The sequence below is a fragment of the Eleutherodactylus coqui genome, chromosome 4 (assembly GCF_035609145.1).
Source record: "Eleutherodactylus coqui strain aEleCoq1 chromosome 4, aEleCoq1.hap1, whole genome shotgun sequence".
Lineage (NCBI taxonomy): Eukaryota > Metazoa > Chordata > Amphibia > Anura > Eleutherodactylidae > Eleutherodactylus > Eleutherodactylus coqui.
In genome coordinates this window covers 63755866-63777929 of record NC_089840.1, presented here as the reverse complement: position 1 = coordinate 63777929, position 22064 = coordinate 63755866, and the positions used below count along the sequence as shown (strand labels likewise).

At 43.9% G+C, this 22064-nt stretch overlaps 1 protein-coding gene across 1 annotated transcript in view; it reads left to right on the top strand.

Moving 5' to 3' along the window:
* The first annotated feature begins 3824 nt into the window (after positions 1 to 3824).
* The window catches only part of EFCAB5 (EF-hand calcium binding domain 5), a 37998-nt gene continuing 19758 nt past the window's right edge, over positions 3825 to 22064 (top strand). Inside the window, exons 1-8 of the mRNA XM_066599592.1 lie at positions 3825 to 3916; positions 5705 to 6231; positions 7933 to 8089; positions 9683 to 9746; positions 9891 to 9958; positions 15063 to 15218; positions 16968 to 17070; positions 17654 to 17824. Of these exons, the coding sequence (XP_066455689.1) occupies positions 5711 to 6231; positions 7933 to 8089; positions 9683 to 9746; positions 9891 to 9958; positions 15063 to 15218; positions 16968 to 17070; positions 17654 to 17824 (1240 nt within the window). The 5' untranslated portion in view covers positions 3825 to 3916; positions 5705 to 5710. The remainder of the gene's footprint in view (positions 3917 to 5704; positions 6232 to 7932; positions 8090 to 9682; positions 9747 to 9890; positions 9959 to 15062; positions 15219 to 16967; positions 17071 to 17653; positions 17825 to 22064) is intronic.

Below are 22064 nucleotides of genomic sequence, written 5' to 3'. Positions count from 1 at the left end.
CCTCTTTCCGCCCCTTTGACTGATTGCAATGGGGGGCGGCAGGACGGGGGCAAAGTTAAGCGCCGCCCTGTCCCACCTCCTCCAATTGCTGGCTGTAAGAAGGGGGCAGGAGCTTAGCTCCGCCCCCACCCAGCCCCCTGTCCGCAGCAAGCAATGGGAGGAGGCAGGATGGGCGGTGCTTAGCTCCGCTCCGCCCCCTCCCATTGCAATCAGCTGGAGGGAGGGAGTTTAGCAGTCACTATGTGATCTGATGCATTGGAATCCAGTGCATCAGATCACATCATATATCGTCCGACTGTGAAACCGGCAGGACGATATGCGCTCGTGTGAAAGAGCCCTCAGGCTGCTTTCACTTTTGCAGCAGGGATTCCGTTTTTCTGCCACTTCCATGCAGTGCCGCCTCCTGTTTGATACTTATCAGGCACCAGCTTGATGTTAACATTTTTGCTTTCACTTTCAACATCAATCCCATGATGCATTAGTACAGCATTACATGAGCCGCTACAGACTGTAAAATCATTAGTAGCTGTGATAGGAGTGTCTTTGTCCCCTTCTAAGAAGTTTCTGTGGTATGATCCATGTAACCGCATCACACAGACTGAGAAATTGACTAATTTCTAATCAGAATCAGAGCCTTTAATGAGGAGGCGGACAGAAGTTTCAGACAGAAATGAATTACTAATCAAATTAACAATAGCCAACATAATGTATGTATATGGGGGCTCCTGTTACAATTTAGTGCAAAGTTGTTATGTGGTTGCAGAATACCTATTTAGATGCATTTACACACAAAGATGATCGCTCAAAAGATGGCTTTTGAGCGATCATTTTGCATAAACTACTACTTGGTACTAATGCCTATTAGTAGCGTGTGAGCCGCCAGGAGCTGTATTCAGGGAACAGACCACCCACTGTTTACTGAATACATTCCCTTTGTTCTGCCATGGTGCTGACTCCTTCCACAGAGCTCACAGGCTGGATACCGGCTCCTGTATGTAGGCTATGCTGAAGGGCCTGGTACAAAACCTAGCTGGCAGCCATTCCTTCCTCTCTTCAGCATGCAAGGCCACGCCAGGAGGCTTGGTACAGAATACCCACCAGCAGCTGCTCCTCCTTCCTCACATTGACATTGGTGTACTTTACTCTCATGCTGCAATCTAGTGCCCCAGAATGTTAAGAACCTTCCTAGACATGTGATCTCCCGACTGCCTTTCACAAAATAGTATACATTTATATTGCAAAAGGAACCAATAACAGTTAACACTGAAGGGCGACAAGTAGTCGGCATTCCTCCACAGTTTAAGGTTTGGCACACACTTGCTTTGAATGTGAGTTGTGCCCGAGAGCTGCAGCCCGCATAATAGCAGGCATCTGCATGTCCCAATTCTTGTCCATGATGTGGACATGTGATGAGTTTCTTCATGTGTACCATAGGTCCGCATGAAAAAAACGTCAGTGTGTATAGCCCCATAGGCTATAATAGGTCCCAAATACGCTAGTATGCCAGAGACCTAACACAAATTTCAACATATCATATATGAAAACAAGATAACAACAAATCTTGCACGTTCCTTCATGACCACCCCCTTACACTACCTTCATAAGAAGAATCACAATGAAAGTGAATTTGGTTGCGTTTCGACCCACAAGGTGCTGGGACAAAAGTTGCAAGAAATCCAGCAGACGATGATACGGGATGCTGCAACAAAATAACTATTTTAACAATAGATGTCTTGAATGCAGAGATGAAAATGACCTTCAACGGTAAACCAAAGATAATTCTACAACCATGGCTGACTCGAGTGTTCAGCCAGTCAATGATCTGCTCATATGCAATCATTGTGTATGAGATATAGTCATTGGAAATACCTGACTTCGGCTTAATAAATCAGAACATACAAAAAGGTTTTATACCATATGCAATCATACCAATTTGGTATCAACTCACCGGAGTGTACAGTCATGTGGACCCTTGTACGCTGCGCTACGAAAAGTACCTGTTGTATAATATAAGTGATTAGCGAGAGATATCCACTTACTTCACTGAGGGGGCAGGATATACATCCCATTACCCCCTCACTCCAAGTTTGCTCATCAATACACTTGGTCCAAATAGCAGGTGTTACACAAGTTCATTGGCATCAAGTACAGACAACTTAAATACATCCAATATATAGCAGACAATAGGGTTAGCAACGCATTTCAGGTTTCCGTGCCCCCTTTGTCAAGCCCTTATTTCTAATGTTGTACTCATTATATAGAGTTCTATGTAGTTTCTACATAATGGGTAAAACAGTGGTAATGGCTTGACAAAGGGCGCATGGATGCCCGAAACGCGTCACTGAGTCATCGTTTGCTTGGGCGAACAATTTCTCACCCTGTGTAAAAGCAGTCTTAGGGTGAGGGGGTAGTGGGATGTATATCCTCCCACCTCAGTGAAGTGAACTATGAATATGGCTTAAAGGAGTTCCAGTGCTTTGTGGGGAACTAGGATGTACACAAAGGAGTAGTCCCATCTCAGACAAGTATGGTATATCCATAGGATATACTATAAATGTCTTATAGCAGCGGGGTACCACCTTTGGGATCAGTGTTGGACTGGAGTGCCTAGGGCGCACCAATAAAATTTATGCTTGGGGCCCACTGTACAGATGAGGAACATGAGGCACAGGAAGAGAGAATAGTGTCTGGCCTCCCATTGCATCTGGATATTTCAACCAGCCTATGTAGCTTCATAAATAGGACGTATAGGCTGGATGATATGTCGCCTGGCTGTATGTACTGCAACAAGTGTACTCAACCTTGTGCCATGGGGGTTCAGGTGTTTGGGGGGGGGGGGGGGACACTCCTGCCTCAGGGCCCACCAGGGAAATCACCTGTTCACCTTGGGCCAGTCAGAGTCTATTTGGGACCAGCTCCTATACTGAGAACAGGGGTTCCCTCACCCCGTCTCATCTAACATGGGAACATCTCTTTAAGGGCGCGGGCAGACGAGCGTAGGCGTATTTACGTTCGCATGAGCGCAACGTATAATCGCCCGAGCGATCGTTTTTCACCGATCATGACCAGAGCTAGAAAGCGTATTTTCGTTTGTTCCTACTTTGCAAACGGTCTTTTCGGCGATCGAATATGCGTTGGCGCGTATTTCGGTCGCATATGTTCCGTTTTTTTTCGAATTGCCGTTTTTACGCGCCGTAAAATCGCCCATGTGAACGAATAGATTCGAAACCATTGCCTCAGATGGTCACGTATATATGTTTGGTCGCAAAAACGCGCCGTTTATGCGCTCGTCTGCCCGCACCCTTACTTAGGGTCCTTTTAGACCAGCCAATTATCATCTGAACGAGCGAGTGACATCATCACTAACTCGTTGGCTCTCGTGCAGCCTGTTTAGAGAAGCCGATACATCGTTGGCTCGTTCATACGAGAAATCGTTCAGAATTGTTCAGTCTTTCACATTCGCTGTGAATGAGAACGAATGAGTGAGCGCTGTTTAAACTGAATGATAAGTGAATGAGCCAACGATAATTTTTTTTGCCTGCAGAAAATTAACAACAGGCGAAAAGCGAACGATTAACGATCGTTGTTGGCTTGCGTTTAGACCGAACGAGTATTGTTCACTTTTGCGTGTTAGAACGATAATTGTTCCAATTTAAAAGCACCTTCAGAGCAATAAGTGCCATGGGAAGAGCATGTCCAGATATACTCCGTGACTCCCTATTGTAAAGCATTGCAGGACGTCTCTGGCATTAGCTGCCGGCTGAGGAGAATCAGCTCATTACTGACACTTCCTGGTTTATCGCATAGCAACCGAAGCCAGCCAAACACACACACAGCCCCGTCCACGGGGAGAACCTGCATCATATACTAGCAGGCCACCGCTACGTTATTTCTCTGCTTCGCCGTCACTTTACAGGTAAGAAGGATCATTACTGCGCTGCTCATATATTCACTTTTAAGGTCCACTTGTCACTAGAAAGAACGGCCTCACTAAGTGACCCACATTTACTGAGTCTTTTTGACCTAATCTAAGGTAGTAATTTGAATGCAACTTATTAAATGGTGCACACCGCTTAATAAATTTGGCGCACTTTCACTTAAGGGTACATTGACACCAGCAATTTTCACGCATGGGATCTGACCGATTGTGATATGGTCAGATATTGCTCTTGAAATTGACCAATTGATGATGTAAATGTATTTTTAACATTATAAAAGTCCTATTGATATTTGCATAAAAAAAAACCCGCAGCAGTATCGCGATCGCAAGTGTGAAGGCGCCCTTAATTTCAATGGGAGCAAAAAATTAATAAATCGCATTGCATGATCATGCAGATACAATTTTCACGTGAGTGCAATGAAATTTTTCTATATTTACTATTGCCAAAATATGATTTTCATACAAGTAAAAATCACAAGTGCAGCAATGTGATACATTTTAGGAGAAAAACGTATCACAATTGCAGGAAAAATTGCAGGTTTAAGACCTGTGTCACACGGGCGTGTTTGTGTGCGAAAATTTTGAAAAAAACGTATTTTGTGTGCGCAAGTGCATCACGTGAAAAAAAAAACACAGCGTGTTCTATTTTCCTGCGCATTTGCCAAGAACACATCTTGAAGTCATTTAACTAATTGGCCATTTCGATGGCTGAGAGCGTCAGCGAGTTTGTTTTTTTTTGCACTTGCAATAGCGTACATCTTGCGCTCTTGAGCATATTAATATTTGCGCGCACATTGGCGCTACGGTTTGCGCATCAGGCATTGCGAATTTGCATTCTTTAACAAACCCCATTCATTGACAGTGGAAGAAGTCCACAGCTGAATTCAGGCATGCAGTATGCAACATGGAATCTGCAGTAAAGTCATGTGTGCATTTCATTATGGACTTTGCTGCAAAATTTCCATTACGTCAGCATCTACCTTTAGGGCTGCTTCACACGGGCGTATTTTTGCATGTGCAATACGCACATAATAGAATGCATTGATTTCTTGATACCGCGCTGCGTATTGCACATTTGTGCATCTCCCATTGACTTCAATGGGGGCCTTTGCTGCGCAATACTCAGAAAGATATAAATGCACACGTAAAACGCGTTCATGATAACAAACCCATTGACATCAATGGGTTCTATTCTATTTTAGCATATGCAAATATGGTCGTCTGAAGAAGCCCCTAGCTGTGGATGTCTGCCGTGGTCTAGTTCTTCAGACGACCGTATTTGCGCATGTTTTTGTGCACGTAAAATATAGATGTGCAGAGAATAGCATCCAATTATGTCAATGGGTTTATTCTCAAACGTGTTTTGTGTGCACAAAAAAAAATATACCTTCTCTTTCTGCATATTGCACAGTAAAGCCCCCCATAGAAGTCTATGGGAAGTACACAAATGCGCATGCAAATACACAAAACGCTGCGCAATTCAATGACAAACAGAATACATCTGGATCTCATTAGGCTAAATAGTCTTTAAATCAGGGTGGGGGGAGTTTTGTGCGCATGTGAACAGATCCTGCATGTGTAAAAAGTACAGTACTATGCGCCAATATACCGTATACGCAAATCAACATTGTTCACTGTGCGAATACGTTGCGCTGAGGCAAGCGTATTTGCACATACAGTCATCTGAGTAAGTCCAGGCAGTTATTTTATCGCCTTTTAGGATAATCTTTGATCTAATACCTAATATTTGTATCTTTACCTTAGACAACTATGGACCCAGGCTGCAGTGACTCCATGGAGGAGTGCGACTCAGCGATAGGCTTCACGGACATCTTGAAAGACAGTTTTTCTATTGAGAACGAGGCCGCCTATAAACAGATATTTACAGATACAATGCAAGAGAGAGGACTAAAACTGCACCAGAAAACACTAAAAAACATACAGATACAAAGAGAGCAGAGAGAAAAAACTGAAAAAGAAGAACCGGCTGATGTTCTGGCCAGGGAGTGGTTCAGCCAGGAGAAGTCCTCCGCAGACACAAGATCTTATCTTCTTGACCAGTTGATGCCTTCCGTTGTACATGGTGTTGAGTCTCTTTTAATGGAGTTGGAAAACAAAAGGGTTCTCGAAGATGATATGGTTACGTTTGACCCAATTAATTATCTTGGAGAGTTCCTCATGAGACAAAACCCCAAATTCTTTCCAGGCGCTGAGAAGTTGGCCTACGTTCGTGGCTTGGAGCAAGTAGTTGCTGATCTGAAAGACCAAGTGTTTGATTTACAATTTAACAGGTGAGGGTTAATGAGTCTATAGGGTGCATGTATGACTGTGCCTTTGGTAATATTTGTTAAGGGTGCAATTTTTCCACATTCTGCACAGCATGGCGCAGGATTTCCACATCAAAATCCACACGGCTTCTTGCAGATTTTGATGCGGAATGAAAATTGCTTTGTTCTGCTGGCAATTCTGCATCAAACTTTGCAATGACATTTGTGGTATGGAATGCAGAAAAATTCCACCAATGTGAAGGTACCTTAAAGCCAGGGCGTAACTATAGGGGATGCGATTGCACCCAAGTCCTGGAGCCTTTAGGGGCCAATAAAGGGTCTCCAGTACTATGAATAAAGCATTATAGTTGGGGGCCCTGTTACAGGTTTTGCATTGAGGCCCAGAAGATTCAAGTTACGCCTCTGTCCTAAAGGGTTTTCTGGGATGTCAAAATGTTAAAGGATTAAAATTGTGTAAAATAAAGAAAGCATGCTCACTAGCTCCATCCAGAGCGGGAGCCTTAGTGCCTGCTGCTGCTGGGAACCCAGTATAAATTGGCGGACAGTCAAGTGTGATACATTGTCTGCTTGACTGTTCAGCCAATCACAGGCTTCAGCCGCTAAGGAAGGTTCATTGCTGAAGCCTGTGGAGCAGTGATGTATACAATGAATGGCACCCGACCACCAGCCTACTTCTTACATGTTTGGAGCCATGGGAGGTGGGGTTCCAGCACTGGATGTGGGGTCACTGGAGCAAGTGAGTATGCTTTTTTCCTTTATTTTACACAATTTGAGGGTGCATTCACACGATCGTATATCGGCTGGGTATTCACTGGGTATATACGGCGTCTCTCTCTGCAGGGGGAGGAGGCTGGAAGAGCCAGGAGCAGTGCTCTGAGCTCCCGCCCCTCTCTGCCTCCTCTCCACCCCCCTGCACTATTTTCAATGAGGAGAGGTGAGACGGGGGCAGAGCTAATTCCTGGAACTTAGCCCCGCCCCATCCCGCCTCCTCTCATTGCAAATAGTGCAGAGAGGCGGAGTGGAGGCGGAGTGGAGGCGGAGTGGAGGCGGAGTGGAGGCGGAGTGGAGGCGGGAGCTCAGAGCACTGCTCCTGTCTCCTCCAGCTTCCTCCCCCTGCAGAGAGAGACGCTGTATATCGTCCGGGCGTGAAAACCCAGCCGATATACGGTCGTCTGAATGCACCCTTAGGTCGGATTCATACAAGCGTAAGCTTATTTGTGTGTGTTTTTGCGGAATGAGTGTTGTGTATTTGCGTGTGCAACAAAACATGCACGGATGTTCTCAGCCATTGAAATGGCCAATAGTTTCATGACTTCAGAATGTTGACAGACTAGTATTAGGCTCTCTGACCAGTGTGAAAATTGCAGGATTTTAGGATTTTAAAAAAAATACAGATCGAGAGCAAAATTAAAAAAAAAAATCAAAAAAATTCTTTAAAAATTTGTTTACCACAAAAATGTGATTTATACACTAAAATAGGTCATCTTTTGATGATACATCCCCTTTAATGACATTTCAGTTTTCTGCAGAACTATACTTAAAAAACATAAAACCATGTATATTTTTTAGTATTGACCAAGTTGGATATTATTTGTGGTACCTGGTCTATGGTTTCACTCTAGTACTTCTGTATTTAGCTTCAATGATGTATGATATTATAGATTATGCTGTATTCGGTGATTGTCATAACTTTGCTGATTGCAGGCTTGGACAGCTAAAAGAGCAATTGAAGGAAAACCAAAATAATAGGGTACAAGTGGAAAGTATACAGAGCCAAGTAATGGAGATGAGAAAAGGAGCCTTGTCTTTACAGTTCCAAGAATGGACTCTGGATGTTAGTGGCAGGATTCCCCTAGCACTGGTAAGTGTAGTTATGCACAGACACACATGCAACTATGTTACATGATACACTGGTAAGCCAGCAGCTAAAAGAGTAGTGATGAGCCAACTATTGAAAAGTTTGGTTTGGCCAGTTCGCTAAATTTCGGCAAAACGTTTGTTTTGATCCAGATTACTTTGAACCAAACTAGAACTTCATCAACACCCCTAAGACTGGTGTATAACACTAGAGCCCTAAATACCCTGTATAGCACTCTTAGGCCTCATGTCCACGGGCAAATTATGAATTAGGATCCGCAGCAGATCACCCGCATGCGGATCCGCATCCCATAGGGATGCATTGACCACCCGCGGGTAGATAAATACCCGCGGATGGTCAATAAAAGTGATTTTAAAAAAAATGGAGCATGGAAAAAAATGGACCATGCTCCATTTTCGTGCGGGTCTCCCGCGAGGACGGCTCCCACAGGCTTCTATTGAAGCCTATGGAAGCCGTCTGGATCCGCGGAAGACCAAAATCAGAATATACTCACCTGCTCCGGATCTTCCCTTCTTCGCGGCTTCATCTTCTCTCCGTCGCGGCCGGATCTTTTTTCTTTGGGCAGGCGCATGCGCTCGGCACGCAACCAACATGCCGTGCACATCCGCCGGGCCGAAGAAAGAAGATCCGGCCGTGACGGAGAGAAGATGAAGCCGCGAAGAAGGGAAGATCCGGAGCGTGCGAGAGGTGAGTTAATTCTTCTTTTCAGCACTCATGTCCGCGGGGCAGGAGGGACCCGCTACGGATTCTCCATGGAGAATCCGTAGCTGGCCTGATTTTCCCCGTGGACATGAGGCCTTAGGGCAGAGAGGAGTGGGTCTAGGTACTTTTGAGATGTTTTTAAGGCAAAGTCAATGAAAAAAAAAGACAAAAAAGGAGGGAAAAGAAAAAGAGGAAGAAAAAAAGCAGAAAGAAAAAGAAGAGGAAAGATTATTTTTTCTTCTTTTTTTCCCTTTTTCTTCTTTAGCAGGTTTAGTCAAGACGAACTGCTTGAGGTTTGGGTTCTCAGCATTGCAAAGCTCGATCTGAAAGAGTACCAACTCTCGGGTTACTCAGCATAATAAAAGAGTAACTGTACTTTTTCAAAACTTTTGACATGATAGAGTGACATGTCAAAAGTTTTGATCAGTAGGGATCCGGGTATGGAGACCATGCTGTTCGCCGAAATACAGAGCTTGCGGCACTCACACAAGCGCTGGGCCCCTTTTGCTGTCTTTGCCGGCTCTGCTGGGCAGCTGAAGACGGATTCATACACATGCTGTAATTTATTTCTCGCTGGTATACATGGATCAATCAGCCCATTGACTTTCATTGAATCCATGCACAGTGAATCATGCGTGCGTGCATTGCATGCATGATACACTTTGCAAAACAAGTTCGTGGCAACCAGCCCTTACTGCCAGGTTTTCCCGCAGATTATAACTAATTGCACGAAGTTACTTTGTAATCAATTTACTGTGATGGGACCCTAAAAGGTGAAATTGTTCAAAGTGGAAAATCCCTTTAAGATGCTTTTCCTGGGGTATACTACTACATCTTATTCCTTAATTATTTCCTGTTCCCTCTCCTGTTTAGGTACAAAGTGCTTTAAAGTCCTTTTTTGAGGTCGTCTCTGAATATGCATTCGATAACCAAGCAGGTAGGATTCACTAATAGTAATAATATAAAGTTCATTGGTGAACACGGCATACTTACTGCCTCCTGTCACACTGATGTATAATGAATGATGATGATGTTTTGCTGTTACACATATATAATAAATGATAACCTTTTGTTCTGGCAGCATACAATAAAGAACTGGTGACTGCAGACACAATGGAGCAGAAGTTATATGAGGACGAATTTGTAGAGGTAAAAACATTAATCCCATCTGTCTGTTCTGCTTTCTTTCCTTATTTAATAGCTGCCGTCGTTATCTATATATTTGCCCCTGTACAGCGATCTCACACATGCCTTTGCCGTATACATGAGGCATAAGGGCTTATTCATATGGGCCATTTTCATATATATGCTGTGTGTATATGCAGCTGACTGCCCATGGATAGCACACTGGGAGATAGTGACAGATATTAAGGGCTTAAACAGATGAACGTGTTTGCGCACATTTTTGTGTTTAATATGTTTTTATTAGGACTTTTGTAGAAATTCTTTACATAAAAATAACAGTACAGACATAACAAGTAGCTAGTCTCGCAGGACTGCTTCATTAAACCAAGAGCTATAAAACTGTTCGATCATACCAAAATCTATTGAGGCTCACAAATGCTCGATGCCTAGCTGGCGTCCCATCATTAGTTATAGATTTGACGTGGGTCTTTCCATAACCGGACCCGCCAATATGCTTAGCCCTTATAAACAAAAGAGAAAAAAAAACAAGAAAGGGAAAACAAAAACAAAAACACCACAGATTTTGAATAGTTGAGACCACAAAAAAAAGAGAAGAAAAAGCACCGAAAAGAAAAAACACGGGAGCGTACAGACCTAGAATACAAGCAGATGGGAAAGGGGATAGTATGGGGGAAAGGGGGGAGAGAGAGAAAAAGAGAAAGGAAAAAAAATATATATATATATAACAAAAAATATATAATGATGAAAATAAAAGGGGGGTGGGGGGAGTTATCAGGGATAGGTAACCCAACAAGAAGGGGGGTGGCCCTTACGTGGCGCGCAGAATGAATGTATGGCCGCTCTATTCCAATCAGCTGTCAACCCAGGAACCGTGTTTGCGGCCTGACCTTGTGGGAGCCCTGGGGAGGCTTGTCTCCTCACCACCCTGTGATATTCTGAAACTCTGCTGAGTCGCGAAATTCGTTCCATATTGACCAGGCCCGCCTGCCTGGGCTCCCGACACCAGAGCCCTCATCTCACAATTCCTCCATGTACATTAGCTGATTCAGTTCTTGTATAAATTCCAGAGTCGATAGGGTGACGGCGCTTCGCCAGTGGCGTGGAATAACGGCCCTGGCTGCAGTGAGGAAATGACGTAGGAGACCCTTCTTGATCGTGGCAAAGAGACCAGGAATAACAGAGAGCAGTGCCAGTTGTGGGGTGACCTCCACCATACTGTGGGACACCCCCTCAAACAGTTCAAAAACGGTCCTCCAGAAGGACTGAATGAGCGGGCACTCCCACCAGATGTGCAGCATGGTTCCACGCGCGATCCCGCATCTCCAGCAAGTGTCTGGCACTGATGGGAATATGCGGTGGAGCAGATCTGGGCATCTATACCACCTGGAGAGGAGCTTGAAATTTTTCTCTTGCACCGCACAGGCCAGGGGTAGTTTGTGAGCGAATGTGAATGCTCTCTCCCAATCAGAGTCCTGCAGTTCCAGTGACAGGTCCCTCTCCCACCCCTTGGTGTATTGGGGAAGACCCTGGGTGAGCTTCCCTAGTATAATGCCGTGGATCCTTGAGAGAGCACGGGGGGGGGGGGGGGGGGGGTAGTTTGTAGAAACAGTTTTTCAATGGGTTCCATGGGATCCCGGAGGTGACACGACTCCATCCGAGTCCTCCAGATGGAGGACAACTGGAGGTATTCCAACCATTGTAGTTTTGTGTCAGGTTGGGATGCCTGTAGATCATTAAATGATGGGAGGCCCACTGGTCCCATTATCTGACAGCATCGTGTGTCCTCTTCCTCTCTCCAGCAAAGGAAGCTCTGTTTGTCCTGCCCTGGGGGGAATGCGGGATTGTGGAACAGGGGGGTCATTGCTCCTCTACGGATCACAACCTCTCCTCTTGCCGTCAGTCTATCCCATACGTCAAGGCAGTTCATGGTCAGGGGTGTATGAGGAAGAGCCACGGCAGCAGGTGTATATGTGGCCATACCATCGCTTTTTCTAGGTCCACCCATTGTTTCGCACCGGCGTGATAATGCCAGTCCAGTAGTCTAGTAAGGACCGCGGCTGAGTAATAAATTTTAAGGTCGAGTAAGCCCACTCCCCCCCTCGCCTTTGGGCGGGACATGGTCCAATAGCTGATACGACTATTCGGGCCCCCCCACACAAATCTGCGAAACACCCGTTGAACCAATTTGAAAAACTGTGCCGGGAGTTTAATTGGCAGAGCCTGGAAGAGGTATAAAAGTTTGGGGGCCACGTCCATCTTCAAGACATTAACTCGTCCGAACCAATTCAATTGCTTGGCAGCATAGCCATCCAGCTCACGTATCACTTTCTCCAATAAGGGAACATAGTTAAGGTGGTATAAGGAAGAGATAACTGCCACAATATGTGCTCCTAGATATTTGATGGAGGTTGCTCGCCATTTGAATTTGAATTGATCAGCTAGATGGGCTACCTCGGTAGCCAGGAGGGATACATTCATGGCTTCAGATTTGTGGAAATTTACTTTAAAATTACTTAAACGCCCAAATTTAGAAAACTCCTGAAGGATCGCCGGGAACGAGACGCGTGGCTGAGAGACAAACAATAAAAGGTCATCTGCGTATAGAGCTGCCCTACAAGTCTGGGTCCCAACCTGCCAGCCGCGTATGTTGGGGTTGTCTCGCAGTGCCGCAGCCAAATGCTCCATAGCGATGGCGTAGAGAAGGGGGGACAGCGGGCATCCCTGTCTCGTTCCGTTCCTAATAGGCACGGGGTCGGACAGGAGGCCATTCACAGGAATCTTTGCCGACGGGTTCCGGTACAACGCGAACACCCTGTTCAGGAACTTAGGCCCCAACCCCGTCAGTGAGGAACGTAAGAAGTCCCAACTAACGCGGTCGAAGGCCTTCTCCGCGTCCACCGAGAGGAGGCAAAACGGCCGTGACAGTTGCTTGGCCTGACTAATCAGCAGGAGGCTCTTATTGGTGTTATCTCTTGCCTCCCGACCTTTTATGAAACCCACTTGATCGTTATGTATATGGGCCGGCAAGATTGGGGTCAGCCTATTCGCTAGAATTTTGGAAAACAACTTAATGTCTAGATTAATGAGCGAGATAGGGCGATAACTGGGGCATAGCCCCTGATCTTTGCCTGGTTTGGCAAGCACGGTAATATGGGCTGTGAGTGATTGTGCAGGGAATGGGGTCGACGAAGAAATTTGGTTGAATGTATCTCTCAGAATAGGAGTTAAGATTTCCCGGAACTGCTTAAAAAAATGGGAGGTAAACCCATCCGGTCCAGGGGCCTTCCCCGATGGCGAGGTCTTTATGGCTTCACTAATCTCTTCCGCGGTAAAGTCTGTCTCTAAAGCTTCCCTATCCTCTTCTAATATGCTTGGTAGGGCCGTCTCGGCGATGTATTCGTTGATCTTATTTTCCCGGGTGTTATGGGCCATATCCGCCAAGTGACCTCTTATATTGTAGAGCCCATGATAGTAATCCCGGAATGCCTCTGTAATCTCTTTGGGGTCATGTTTCTTGTGGCCTGTCCTGTCTAGGATGTGGGGGATGTATGTGTGATTCGACCTGCCGCGAAGATATCGTGCTAGGGAGCGTCCACATTTGTTGGCATGTTCGTACGAGTACCGTTTCAAACAGTCATGGAATTTGCGCACATTTTTATGTGCACAAGACTCGCGCCCACCAAACGTGCCAAATCAAACCCATTGCTTTCAACAGGTTTGTTCTCATGAGTATGTTTCTTGCGCGCAATTTATGCGAGCAAAAAAAAGATAAGACTTGCCCTATCTCTTTGCGTTTTACGCAGAAAACTGCCATAGACGTCTATGGCAGGTTAAAAAAAATCAAGGGGAGGGTGTGACCCTGCGGACAACACAGCGAAAAGGAGACAGCCGGCCCTTATTAGGCTTTAAATAGCCCTTCAATTCCACGGAAAGGTAGTATCACGTATGCGTGTGAACTGGCATTGCAAGCGCAAAATTAACATTACTATGCGCTGACACCCGCGTATCGGCCTGAGTATTGCCATCGCCAAATCTTGCTCAAAGGCAAATACGCTCTGTTGCGACGAGCGTATTTGTGCATATGTTCCCTTGTCGAAGCCCTAAAGAAATTGCAGTATGCCCTATTCTGACATCTTGAACAACAGTCTCCCATGCAAATCAATAGGTGTGCAAAAAAAAAAAAAAAAGGCAATGGATGGCACACAGATGTAAAAAACAGACACATGCGACAAATAGGAAAGCAACACGGTCAAACATACGGATTAAAATTGGTCCATTTTGCATAGACCACAATCGGACACTCTTGTCTGAATAAGCCCTAATTCTTTGTACAACCGTTTTATCCTTGACATATTCCGGATTCTGTTGTCTCTGTAACTAATGGATGCAAAAGTGCAATAATATAATTAGCCTATTTACTATTTTATAAACTGGCCCTAAGGGGATTTGTGTTATTTAGGCCTCTTTCACACGGGCGATGCGTTTTCCCACTGGCTGCATCGCGGGCAAAAAAACATGTGAGAAGGAAAAATCTGCGATCGAGTTGTGGCTCATCTATTCACACAGGCGGCGTATTAGCAAAAATGTATGATACATCGGTTGGCATAAATCCTCAGAAGGGTTAACTATAGCCAGCTGTCCTCTTTTCCCAGCGTTGGACGCAGCTAAACTCCCTGCCAGCTCATAGAAGCCTAGGGGAGGCTTCAGCATATTTCGGACGAAAGATAGGGCAAGACCTATCTTTTCCGGCTGTGCATAAAATCAGCCACTGATTGCAATGGATTTCAGTGGATTTGTTTTCACTGTTGGGATTCTTGCTCGTTAATTGTACGGGCGAGAAAAGATAGGACTTTGCCGTATCTTTCCTGCAGGTAGTATTAACCACGCATGGGAAAGCTAGGACAGGACCTATCTTCCAACAATTTTTTCATACTCCGGCGCTATGGTGCAGAGTTTGAACAGCCATCGAAAAACCTCATTCAGGCGCAACTATGCTCTGCACCGGCGAGCATAGTGCGCCTACGGCCGTCTGAAACCACCCTTATAACGTAATGCTTGACTACTGCATGTCATTTGCCTTTATTCTATTCTTTCTTTTCTCTTGCAGTATGTATATCCAGTCATCAGTCACCTCAGCACAGACTTATTCCAGGAGCTCCTGCAACACATGGCGCAGTGCGCTGATATGTTCCGCGAGACCATTCGACATGATATTTGGAGGCAGAAATTTTCTGATCTGTTTCTTGCATGTGATTCAGGAAAGGTTAGTTCCTTGTGTTCTATTTATTTTTTTTTAAAGGGAACCGATCATCAACTATAATCGCAATAAACCAAGTTATGGTACTTGGATGACGTGGACTCTGGGGAGCTGTGCTTTGTAATCACACAATCACGGCTGCATAACGGCACAAAACGAAACCATTGATTTCAATAGGATTTTAGTGGTTTCGTTTTTACTATCAGGATTCTGCAGCCAAGAAAAAATAGGGCCTGCCCTACTACATGTGGGGAAGATTGGGCAGCACCTACTTCTTGGTCTGCACTGAGTTTAAAAAGCCTGCAAAGGGGAAGAAATTCCCCTCATTCAGGTGCAACTACACTAGTCTGAAACCGCCCTTATACTCGCACATAGATAAGACTTGTATACGGTGCCGGTCACACAGATACGTTTAGTGCACTCTGCAGACTTACAGCCTGAAAATTATGCCTGCAAAATGCGATGAAGCGAAGCCATTGATTTCAATGGATTCGTTCTCACGAGCGTTTCTCGCTCGCAATTCCTACATGCGAAAAAAGATAGGTCCTGCTCTACCATTCTGCTGCTTCTTCTTTTGCACACGCAATAGCTCAGGCTTTGAACAGTCCCATCGACTGTTTTACTTCTTCATACACAAATACGCTCCGTAAAGTCAAGCGTATCTGCACACATGTTCATCTGTTTAAGCCCTAAGCGCTAGTAGTGACGCCCATACTTCTAGATCAGATGGGCTTCCCCACACTTTTTAAGTGTACCACACAAAGTGCTGCCAACCCAGGCGACTTCAACATTTCAAGGTCGGACTGCTTCTGCAAAACCAATTATAATTTTGTGGTATTAGTTGATATCTTGTCCAAAATAAGCAAGTTCACAACATGCATTAACCCTTTCCAATCCACAGTCTGACCTCTGAAGACATTATGATTTAAGGCTGTACAGCTCCAATGTTGGAAGACACCTGTTAGGGTTCTCTTACTGTATATTGCCCACCTCTCTGCTGTTGGAGCCTATCCAACGTGTCACCTCATGCAGTACTGGCTTTAGCCAGCAGATAGCGCTGTTGTGTAACGGCATAAAAAGAGTAAGCCCCCTAGGAAAACCAGGATACAAATTGCATTGGAAAGGGTTAAGGGTCTTCACATTAGTTTGAATTTAAGTGGGCGGTCTCTTACTGATAATGGGTGATATCAGTAGACGGAGGAAACCTGATAGCACCCATTGACAGTGCTGCAAAACTGTGCTGCCATTGGCACTGCAGGTGGGCGGGGTTTGGCCATGTGCAGCTAGACAGACTGCCTGTTTTTACCCTTAGGTTAGCGCCACACTGAGTTCTTTTGTATTGAGATTTTCCCATTTTAACTATTATGGAACTGTTGCAGTCCACACCAGTGCAGTAGAGGGGGTACAACTCATTATGTTCCTCTTGACAGTAGTCGTCATTCGACACAAGTTTTTTGCAGTGTTTTTATACAGTTTTTCTATCCAAAACAAAAGAGTCGATTCTAAAAAAGAGCAGAAGTAGAATTTTGCCTGTATATTTCCTCTCACTTTACGATCCATGCCTGACATTGGCTTCTAAAAATCCATTAAAAACGTCATGATAATGGCACATGCAAAAGTATCATCAGATACTAATTAGGAAATACACGTTGTCTCAGCCAACCTCTTTATCTAGTTGTTGCAATGAAGAAAAAGGCAGTAGAATACATATTTTGAGAAATCTGCATTAACTCTGTTTATCCTTTATGTTCCTAGGTTGGCTTCCTAGACAGGCAAAGAGTTCTTTCTCTCATGGAAAACTTTTATGACCTTTTAAGTTTGAAGCCAGAGACATGGCAGCCACGCAACCCTCGACAATGTGAGACCATATACAGTATATGCCTTGCCCTTTCATTACAGTTCGGAATGTGGATATTCATTCTTGTACCTTTTCATGACCCACCAACACACTCGCATGAGCGCGATATCGGACTGTGAAAGTTGACCTGATTTCTCGCTGGCCAACGTGCGATATACCCGCGGATGTGAGGAGTTTTTCGGGCAAAAACACCTCCCATCACTTCAGGTAAAGTAGCGATCCTCCGGCATGTCGAAGGAGCGGCAAGTGTTTCCCATTGTCTTCAATGGAAAACCTTGCATCGCACTCGCGTGCAAGACGCATACCGTGCGATGTGTCTTCCTGTCCCATTGAAAACAATAGGCAATGCGTTCCGAGGAACAGAAAAAGATAAGTCAGGCAGTGATTTTTTTTTTTTTTCCCCAAATTTTTTGTTTTTTTTCTGAGTTTCACACACATACACAAAACCTCCGCAAACACACTCATCTGTTTAAGCCCTCATAGGGTTGTTTGACAAAGGAATGATGATTGAGATACATTATTTAAGTAACCAAACATTTTTCCATATCTGATTTAACTTTTTATATTTTTCTCTTTCCTTTAGGGCCACTAATTGAATTGGGGGAAATGGATCTGACTGATTTCTGGGCTGAATTCCAGGAAGGAGATAATCAACCAGAAGAGAGAGAAGAAAACCCCACTACTGCAGTTTCAACTGTAGTCAGTAGTCCTGGAGAAGGACAGAAGGAAGTGCAGTCAGACGACACTGGAGAAGGTGGAACATAAGTAGCATGATGAAATATGGAGTATGCAGAAGTTTATAGATCACTGCAGGGGGAATTAAGTATTAGATGCAGACCATTCAAATGAATGACCAAATATGTAATACAGTAATGCCCAACCAGTGGCTTGGAAGTCATATGTGACCTTTGAGCCCTCGCCTTGTGGCTCCACTATGTGAGACCTGAGTTACAATCTGGCTACTATAAAACTTTCACACTGACAATGTTACAAACATATTCTGAATTCCAGACAGTGCCAATTTGGTTGGTATCAGGGGTATAGTTTCACCGTTTTGATTTTTTAGGAAAAGAGTAGATAAAATATAACTTTTATTAATTGTTCTAAAAGAAAAATTTCGAGCTTGTAAAGAAAAAAAAAGAAAAAATAAAACCCACCACCAACACTTGACTGAACTACAAATTCCACGTGTGGTCCAGAGGAGTATAGTATCCAAGACAGGTTATTACTTCAATACCTATCTCTGGTGTTTCAAGGCTCCACCAATCGGATACTTGATCTGTATATATTTTACTCATAAGAGAGACCCCTCTCAGATAGTGTCTTCAGATGTGTTTTATTCCCATGAGACAGTTATAATAAAATAGTCCTGATGCTATGTTGATTTTGTACTTTTTATTTAGAGATGCGCTGTCATTTGTGAGTACATTATCAGACAATCATTTCAGCATCTAGGTCATCGCATAGCATGCAGACACAACGATGCTGCAGTGACCCAAAGGGTAATCATATTAATCTTATCCCCTTTCTGAATCTCTTAGTTATCAAGATTGTTCGATTACCGCTACCTATGTCAAGTGAGCAGCTTTACTAGTTCTGCCTAGTTCTGATATAGTCAGATGCCTTATTTCAGAACTACTTCACAAAGTAGTTCATGAGAATGCAATTGATATTTTTCATTAACCCCTTAATGACATGGCCTATTTTGGCATTGAGGACCAAGCGATTTTTGGTATTTTTCCATCTTCATTTTTCAAAAGCCATAACTTTTTTATTTTTCCGTCGACGCGGCCGTATAAGGGCTTGCTTTTTGCGTGGCGAACTGTAGTTTTTATCGGTGCCACTTTTGGGTACATAGACTATATTGTAAAACTTTTTAAATTTTTTTTTATGATAACAGGGAGAGAAAACGCATCAATTCTACCATAGATTTTTTTTATATTTTTTTTACAGCGTTAATCATGCAGCATACATGACACACTAATTTTTTTCTGCGGGTCGGTACGATTACAACGATACCAAAATTCTTTTTTTTTATTTAGGTTTTTACACTTTTTTGCAGTAAAAACCCTTTTTTTTGGAAACTTTTTTTTTCTCTATAGCTGCATTCAAAGTCCTGTAACTTTTTTATTTTTCTATGTACTGAGCTCTATAAGGGCTTATTTTTTGCAAAACGAGCTGTAGTTTTTGTTAGTACCATTTTGGGAAATGTATGGCTTTTTTGATCACTTTTATTGCATTTTTTGGGAGGCAAAATGCTAAAAATTAGCATTTTGCCTGTTTTTTAGCGTTTTTTGTTACGCTTTTTGCCGTACAAAATAAAAAGCATATTCAACTTTTTGTACACGTCGCTACGGACGCATCAATACCCAATATGTGGGGTTTTCATTTTTTTTTACCTTTTTTTATGCTAATATTAGAAAAAGCATAAAAAAAGGGTTTTTTTTACCTTTTTTTTTTACATTTTTCTTTTTTTTACATTTTTCTTTTCTTTTTTTTACACAATTTGAGTCCCTCTGAGGGACTTGCAGCACTGTGCCTATGATCGCTGTGATAAGGCATGGCAGAGCTACTGCTCTGCCATGCCTTATCGCTTATACAGCGATCATAGGCATTGGCAATACAGGACGCGCGCTCCCTCTGTGAACTCTTTCCTTGTCGCAATGCCTCCCCGCTGTTGCAGCGGGACGCCGGCTGTGACTGACAGCCGTCTCCCGCTGCGGGATAGCGCGAGGTCAGTCATGATCTCGCGCTATCCCGATGACGTACCGGTACGTCCTGTTGCGGGAAGTACCAGGCTCCCAGGACGTACCGGTATGTTATGGAGCGGGAAGGGGTTAAAGTAAATTTGTTATGGTTTGGTTCAAAGTATCAGGGGTGTAAGTATAGGGGGTGCAGAGGGTGCGGTCACACATGTGCCCAGTAGCCCAATAGGGCCCATAAAGTCTCTCTTCCCTTTTTAGTTTGGGGCCCAGTTCCAGATTTTGCACTGGGGCCCAGCAGCTTCAAGTTACGCCTCTGTATCTATCTATCTATCTATCTATCTATCTATCTATCTATCTATCTATCTATCTATCTCTGGTATAAGTTGTACATCTTCTTGTATATATTGTATATAATTGCACAATTTACACACAAGTATTAAGTACTGTATGCAGTTTCTTAAACATGTATGTGGTCTTTGAATATTGCATGCATTTTTTAATGTGTTTTTTTTAAATTGTGGTTCAAAAGTACAACAAAAAACATGAACCACCCCAAGGCCACTCTCACACATGCTTTCAGAAAATGCAGCTCGAAATCGTGGCATTTTTACCGCATTTTCGAGCGGCATTTTGGATTGCATGATACTGCAATTGACAACTCTTTTTAATGCACCCCATCATTGTGATGGGTGAGAGTGGCCTAAGAGGCTACAAAAGATTTTTCATGTAGTGCAGGAAATGAGTCATGTTTGGAAAGATTATACCAAAGGGCTAATTCATGTATAGAATTTGTTTTGCAGCTGTATGCAGCACGATTTAGGTATGGGTATGGGGGAAGACCCAAGCTGAATTTTTGCACCCAGGCCCCTGAACCTTTAGTTATGCCTCTGCTTGGTATAATGAGAATATGTCAGTGTTCTGCAAATCTTTGCAGTTTTATGACTTCTTGATTCTCAATGTTTACTAAGTCTCTCGAGTTAAAGAAGACCTCTCGTGTCCTCTGATAAGGAGAAAGGACTACATACCTTTACAATGGAATCCCACTGATTCCTCTGCAGTTTTCAGTTTTGTATTAGGTCCTCCCCCATTCACCCTCAATGGCTGCAGTTATTTTTGAAGCCCAATGCTAGTGTATTGTCAAAGTCTTCCCTGTCCAGAGTAAATCAAGCATCACATGAGCCATGGAAACTAGGTGGTGGAGACTGCTAGCTTTACAATCAACTAGTATCGGGCTCCAAAAGTAAAGACAGTCACTTCGGGAGTGGAGTAGAAAGCCTTAAAGAAAAAATAAAAACAGCAGAGGATGGAGCGGGAATGTAACTGTAAATTATGTAGCCCATCCTAATTATCAGAAGGCAGGACAAGTCTTCTTTAGAGATGAGCGAGTATACTCGCTAAAGGCAATTGCTCGAGCGAGCATTGCCTTTAACGAGAATCTCCCCGCTCGAGACGGAAGGTTCGGGTGCCGGCGTGGGGGAGCGGTGAGTAGCGCAGTCAGCAGGAGGGAGTGGGGGGGGGAGAGAGATCTCCCCTCCATTCCGCCCCGCTCTCCCCCGCAGCTCCCTGCCCGCTGCCGGCACCCGAACCTTCCGTCTCAAGCGGGGAGATACTCACTTAAGGCAATGCTCGCTTGAGCAATTGCCTTTAGTGAGTATACTCGCTCATCTCTAGTCTTCTTTAAAGGTATGTTTACATGCAGCGGAATTGGTGCTGATTCCACAGCAGAAAGTCTACACCAAAATCCATATCGAATTCTGAGTCAAAAACTGTGTTAAAATCCACACCATTAGTGTGGATTTTGATGCAGATCGACAGCAGACTTAACCATTTCAATTGAAATGCACCAAATGGTGCAGTTTTTTACGTGAATTTTGGTATGGATCCGCACCAAAATCTGCTATGTGTGAACAGTGAACTTACTCTAAATGTGGCTTTCAGGCAAATTTTCCGTAGGTTGGGGACCTCTGATGTAATACACTGATTGTCGGGGTCTGCTAGCTGATTATAGGGCATTAGGTAACGGTTTGTCTTCATGAGACAACTCCTTTAAAAAAAATCAGTAATACTATCTGGTATGGATATGGTAGCAACTAGACTGAAATATTCATAATTTTCTACTCTTTACATTTTGATCCTTTTAATATGACAAACTAAAGATACCTGTTGTTGAACTCATTGGGTAGATAATAAGTAGTATTTCAAAGCGAGTTCACATTTGTAATTTTTAGGACTTTTTGGTAAAAAGTACACAGAAATATTCTTCCTGCAAATTTGTTATAGAAATGCAGC